This window comes from Saccostrea echinata, unplaced genomic scaffold (assembly GCF_033153115.1).
Source record: "Saccostrea echinata isolate AGI-Se365-2 ecotype Australia unplaced genomic scaffold, CSIRO_AGI_Sech_v1 ptg000064l, whole genome shotgun sequence".
In the NCBI taxonomy this organism is placed as follows: Eukaryota; Metazoa; Mollusca; class Bivalvia; order Ostreida; family Ostreidae; genus Saccostrea; species Saccostrea echinata.
Genome location: NW_026889813.1, coordinates 7,738,306 through 7,745,642, shown reverse-complemented (window position 1 = coordinate 7,745,642; position 7,337 = coordinate 7,738,306). Strand labels below are relative to the sequence as shown.

The window sequence follows — 7,337 nt, the reverse complement described above, 5'->3', positions numbered from 1 at the left end:
TATTTGTAAAAAAGCCACGAAAAGGTCAGGAAAATTTATGAAAGAAAGGCAAATAATTATATACTCGGATAAATATTGGTAATTGTGTACACAAAAGTATTTTGATTGTATTAAAGTGCATGTGTAACGAATTTCATTGTAATAAAATATGTAATGATGGTTCATTTAAAATATTTTTTCAATGATCGTGACAGAACTGATATAACTTACTCAGCGTTTTACTATCTACAAACAGTAAGACAGTGTAAGGTTAACTCTGATGATGATGTATGAATCAAGCCCTTGTGTATCAGCCTCTAACTTTATGCAAAATTAAACAGTTGCTGTAGTTTGTAGAATAATATAAATACCTGGTTCAACTCGATCAACCTACAGTAATACACATTTCCTTTATATCTGAGCGTTCCAAAAAAGATATTTTCCACAGGTAGAATAATTTTTCTTGTTTTGACTTAATGGGCAACGGACAATCAAATCATTCGTCAGAAATGTAAATTACCTTTCTGCATTGCACGTGATTCTTGTCAACACGATTGCTCAACAAAATCTTAAAACACTCATCTAATCATGGCCTACGAAGTAGTTTTTCTGAAACTAAAAACAGTCCTTCCTTAAACACTCGCGGATAATAGAATATGAAATGAATTTGATCATGTATGTATGTTTCTTTCTGGTGTCCGCTACTGAACGAGAATTTCGGATCGCATGGATGGCTCCGGAAAGGGAACATTACGGACTCAGTGCAGGATCTAGTGTGAGCATCTTAAGAGCCGCGTTGTCAGCACTACAGCTGCATCAAAGGGAAAATGCAACGTTTTTAGCGGATCATAAAGTTTCGTAAGTGGGTTTTTTTTGTCTTTAACATCCAAGTTGATAGATCAGAAACAAGTAATATTGATTTTCCTCAGTTATAATTCTTATGATAGTTATGTAATTCTTCTGTACACAAATTCAAATACAGCCATATGAATACTCGTATTGTAAAGAATAGTCATTCATTAAAAATACAGAAAGAATAACTGTTACAAATAAATGTATATCCTCTTTTTTATACATGTACTTTATAATCAGAACATATATTGAAGGAAATAACTAGCAATCCATGAAACACTATGGATACAACATTACATAATATCAAGTTATTTAGATTATGAATAAGATCTCATAAGATTTTTGATTTCGCAGGATTCAATTTATTGCCTTAAATTAATTTTTTTTTTCTAAAGGAAAAACATTAATGATTTCAAACGATGGCAATGACGCTCTTACTTTTTTCAGTGGCTTTCTTGGCAACATAAGCTTAATTACTGATTAAAATATGCTTATGACACATGTTTTATGTCCATGACTAGTGTTAATGAAATGTTCAAAAGAAATGAGAGAATCCCACTCTTGATGTAGCTTAAAATAAAATTACATTGCACTTGTGGAAAAAAAAATATGTCCATTATATTACCTATGCAATGAACAAAAATGAGTGTATTTCGTCCGTTGGAAAAATATATTGATGCAATGTAACTCTCTCTCTCTCTCTCTCTCTCTCTCTCTCTCTCTCTTGTGTGTGTGTGTGTATGTTTGTGTGCGTTTGAGAGTAAACTGACTGGTTTTACCAAGAGAGCATAACTTCTGTTGCAAAGCATTTGTAATAGGATCAATCAAACGTTTTTTTAAGATATTGTATGAAAGCAAGAGAAACTGTTGATTTAAAAGGATTTCAGGTATTTCAAAAAACCTATCTGTCCTGTGCTTGAATATTTATTTATACTGAAATTAATTGTGTTTCGCCTTTTTTTGCACATATGCAGAGATTGCTTGTTACCTTGAAAGGTAAAGAAGACTACAAAATTGTTTACTTGTTAAGAAATTAAGCGCATCTGAGTCATTTGTACCGTTATCAATGTATGAATTTCAGTCACATGTTTCAAGGTGGTTTTGGTTAAATTGTCTTTGGGCTTGCAAGATCCCATTCTCTTGTACTAAAAAAAGGGAATCAGAAAAAGCTTGGCATGAAGTAATTTTAATTTCTTAAACAAAGTTGGTGTTGAATTGAAAAGAGACATGCAATAAATTTTTGGAAAGCAGAATTATGTATTATACTGCTATCTTCTTTTAATTTAGATATTTAGCGTGTACATATATTGATGCTCCAAGACATATGATAGACGCAACCCATCCTCCGTTATACCTTTTAAGGTATCTGATCGAGATACATAATGTAAGCTAATGGAATGTAAGATAACTCTGGTAAAGGCACTCCACAAAGCTTTGAAGTAACCTCTAACTTAATTCTTATTTCCTGACAACGTATACTGTACATTGTATGTGAAAAGGTTGCTTAAAATCATTTTATAGTTTCAGCGTAAGATGAATAGTGTCTTTAATATTAAAGGTGAAGATAACGAACGGTGATAATTCTCATAAAGAATACAAATCATGAACAAGGCATAAAAACGGACCCCTGGAAGATCAGGTGCATAGAAAGAGTAAGCACCCCTTGTACACCAGTTACTACCACAGAGGTTCCTCTTTACTGATCAGATAAGCGGAGTAATCCAAAATCATGAAAAGTATGAAAACATTGGCCGAACGATTTGTATGAGACATATCAATACAAATACGATCCAGCCATAGGTTGAACTTGCAGAACAGGCACTTTTATCAAGCATGTAGTCTGCGAAATGCTAAATTTAAACGAGATTGCTGAAAGCCTTGCGACATCAGATTATTTGTCACTAACCCGTATCGGTTTCAAAGTTAAAGAACTTAGAACATACTCTTGCGTAGTGAATCAGTTGGGAGACATTAATACCACATACCCTGCTATTGGAATGATACTGCATATATAGAGAAAGTTCAAAGGGAAAAGCTGAAATCAAGTTTTTCATAGTTTCGTTGTTAGTTTAGTTCAGTCGACGGATTTTTCCGTTATTTTCCGATCTGACAAGGAGCACACTGCGGGTGCGACCGGTCGGCAGGGGATGCTCACTCCTCCATGGCACCTGATCCCACCTTTGATGTTTTAGAGGTCTGTGTTTGCTCTGCTCCAAAATTTGTTGTGTTTAATGGACTTTTGAGCTTGAATACTGTTCATTATCACCAAACATTTCTGTTAGTTAGCCAATATTATTTATAGTCAGTAAAACATCCAAATATATTTCATTAATTTAGAAAATACTTGATTAAATAATAACAATATTATCATAGTGAAAATCAAAGTAATGTGTGAAAATTAAGATAAATAAATTAGGTGCAACATTCTATTGATCGGTCTCTACTCGATAACGAGGACGTTTGCAAACCCTGATAGATTTCTTACTGGTCGGAGTTTTTATCTTATTAGGAAAACCATTCAGTTAACAAAAACGTTTAATTTTCATGGCATGAATATCTTTTTATGAAATAGGTGAAATAACGAACAATACAAATCTTTGAGCAGGACATAAAACACGGACCCTGGAAATTGCAGAGATGGGCTGTGGTGTCCTGTTAAAACAAGTATCCCCTGTCGAATGGATACACACGCCGTGAGCCTTTTGTATTGATCAGGTAGACGGAAAATCCATGGTCAAATTAAGGGTAAAAAATCAAAGGTCTAACAATTGATATGAAATATGTCAGTCAAAATACTACCCAATGATAAAATATGTCTGTCAAAATACGACCCAATGATACGATGTGATTGCTAACAAGGTCAATATAAAGAACATAGATTTTACGAAATTCTGACTTTAAACAAGGTTACTGAAATCCATGTAACATCAACTTATTTGTCAGTACCTGCCATGGTTTAAAAATTGATCGTACTCAGAGCATGCTATTGAGTGTCGAATAAGTTTGGGAGACATAAACACAATATGCAGGTTGGAATGGAATGTTACTACATAAACAGATGTGGCAGACTTTGTGGTGTCTTTTAATTCGAGCACATTTGGATATATCGATTTGACATATCAATGGTAGTAACTATTGTTGATTGATAAAACGTCGTCGATATATCTGAATGTAGAGTTCAAAGCCACAGCAAGTGTTTTCTTCTTTTCCCCTCAGAGTACTTATGTGTAGAATCAGAGTCATTTTTAACAATGTCACTTTGTAGATGTTCAATCACAAGATATGAAAAATTTCCGTGTACCATTTTTATTGAAGAAGCAGTTGTCTATGATATCAAAATATCTAGTTCTCTAAAAGTTCATTATAAGATTTTTATACAAATAAATGAATAATAAATCGACTTTAACAATAAGCATTAAAAATTGTCCGGTAGTTGTATACTGTAAGTAATATCCTATTGTTTTAAGCTAACCTGTACAAAACGCTAAAGAAAGCTTTTCTGATGAAAGATATTGATTGTTCGCCGTACGTCTGTCATTTGTCATCTTACAGTGTGGTTGGCAAACTTTTTAACTTTTCAAATTCTTTTCAAGAACAAGAGAGACAAACTTAATATAAAACATCCTTGGGTGATAAGAATTTATTTTTGTAAATGAAGGGCCACATTCTATTTCAAGGGGGGGGGGGGTTAATATTAAACCATGACAAACAAAACTGAAGAAGTTATTTTTTTTTTTTAGATTTGAATATTGTTCAAATCCTGGACATCGAGATCTGGATGTGTCACGGGAGGGGATTAGACTATGCATTGGAGTAAATGGGAGGACATATTTATTATCTTTTCAAAAACAAACGTGTTGCTAAAATAACCACCCCGTCCAATGAACTGAAGATTCAAGTTTCTTCATTGGGTTGTCTATGAGTTTAACATATAGATACATATAAAATGGTTATAGTAGTTATTCATCAATGTTTTTTTTTCCTTTTACATATATGAAAATGGAGAAGGGGAAATAATAATTTAAGCAAGAATCATTATATAAAAAGAAGATTCAGAATCAAATAAAAGTGTTAAGGAGGGATTATTGTAGGGGTTAAAGTTAACATGGGAATAACATTCTTTTTAAAAAAAATCATTTTTAAAATATTCTCAAGAACAGCAGTGCAAAGCTGAGATTAGTCTTGTAACCCAAGTGTCTTGTTCTTCGTTTTATTTAGCATCATTACTTATAAGGACACTTAATTCTCGTAAATTAAACGCTTTATTTCTTCTTTTTTTACCTAATTTCTGTAAATTATAATCGTCAATGACATCTAATGAAAAAAAATCCTTATCTAATACTTTCTCATAGAGCATAATGAAGAGAAAAAAACAGAGACACCATTTGCCTCAAAGGGAAAATTCAATGTCCGAAGATTTACTTTCATGCCATTTAAAAAATAATTTAATCTCGGATTCTGAGAAGATAAATTGTTTTATTTTCGCTTTCATATAAACTAAACAATAATTAATTCTCAGGTGTGTAAGTCGTGATGACTGTCGTTCTAAATATATCATTTTACCTACTTCAAAGGTTTCTTGCCCTGTTGAAATTAAGCACATTTTTAAACATGAACACAATGTAGCAATTATGAATGGACAATGAATGTTAGTTATATATTACACTGATGAAGGACATGCGGTGGTGTACAGATACTGGAAAACTAAACTAAAAGAAAAGAAATTGACGTTTTACATCTCTCGCTATAAGATTATAGAAAGGCAGGGTAGCTGGTTCAGTTTCAACTTAGGTTTTCGCAGAAGTCTCTTGCAAAGTGATTTCATTTTCAATTAAATTGACAAATCAAAGATAGAAAAATGTTGAAATTTTAAATAGATTTCAACCTATAAATATAGGAAGACGAAAAGGTTATCTCCATTAAATGCTGATGAATATTCCCATAAACACTGTAACTTGCAAAGGAATTTACATACCTAAATCACAATGTTTTACTCTAGTTTTTTTTTGTGGAATTATTTTTCCTTAGTTTCTATTATATTATTGAATAAACACTTTCATTTGCAGAGGAATTTACATTTACCTAACCTACTTTTTTTTCACTCTACTTTTTATAGAATTATTTTTACTTAATTTTATATCAAATCATCAGATTTAAAAAAAATTGCATTAAATTATTAAATAAAAAATGGGTCTGTGTTAAATGCCCTAATTACAATTTTTTTAATTAATTTTTTTTTTTTTGGGGGGGGGGGTGTATCGATCAATGTTTGTTGTCTTCACATTTTTAATTCTAACAATTTTTCAACGCAAAAAAGAACTTATTCAAATTTTATTTAATAAAGCATATTTAATGTAGTCAACATTATTAGAATATATCAAATGGGTTCAATTTTATTTCAGAGATTAATTTATCAGTTATTTTTCAATTCTTTATAGCAAATTGCTTTAAGATTTGATTAGGGAAATTACAAAAAAAATTATAAATCTCTTTGATATTCAGCATCCTTTTTTAAATGAACAGAGGTGTCCTTGCGAATTTGTTCCAGATGATCATAAATATTCTTTACATCTTGTATGAAATATGCTGTCCAAATGATGCATGCATAAGCACTAAGACAATGTTGTTAAACAATATTTCATTGGTGCCCTCGGGCATGACGTCACAAAAAGACAATATGGGCGAATGTTCGTAAGACTTTTAGGAAATGTCTCTTCTGGATTTTAAGTGACAATATTTTATACTTCAATATACATTTTTAATATATTGATGGTTATTTTGTGCAATTTGGATCTAGTATAAGATTTAATCCTGTTACTTTCATTTAGAACGGATATTATATATCACTCATGACCATTTCACTTTTGGGAAGTTTTTCTTCAAGATGACATAATCAACAAAATAAACCATGATAATATTAAGAAAGCGTATGCCTTGGGTGTTGTGGACGTTCATTTTTATATACGGAATCGGATTAATTTACGTCTCTTGCAACAAACGGAATGAATTTCGAATAGCTTGGATGGCTCCGAAGAAAGAATATTATAATTTGAGTGCTTCCTCTAGCGTTGGTGCACTAAAAGTGGCCTTAACGGCTATGAGTCAAAACAGTGATACAAAGCAAATACAGTCTCTCCACAATTCTACAATAAAGTAAGTATAGAAAAACATTATTCAATTTTTCCCTTAAAAAACTTATTTACAAAGGTATGCCTAAACTGAGAATATTCAAGTATGTTTTATCTATTTATAAATAGATTAATGCATATTTTACAAAAACAACATGGATATTCAGAAAAATGCTATACACTAGAAAATGAACATGAAATAGATAATCATTATATTAAATTTTATAAACATTAAGAAAATGTCTTAATGAGCTTTTAGAAATCTCCAATCAATCCTGTAATTCATTGCAAATTAAATTGAGCTTTGCCTTTGCATTTATTCAGTTGTTATTTTTACGAGATTGATCTCTCTTCGTTATCTTCACATTCAACATTTCA

At 31.5% G+C, this 7,337-nt stretch overlaps 1 protein-coding gene across 1 annotated transcript in view; it reads left to right on the top strand.

The window, feature by feature from the left end:
• Positions 1–635: 635 nt before the first annotated feature.
• LOC133175749 (atrial natriuretic peptide receptor 1-like) overlaps positions 636–7,337 on the top strand; it is a 29,203-nt gene continuing 22,501 nt past the window's right edge. The window contains 1 exon segment of the mRNA XM_061310858.1: positions 636–837. Within this exon segment, the coding sequence (XP_061166842.1) occupies positions 641–837 (197 nt within the window). The 5' untranslated portion in view covers positions 636–640.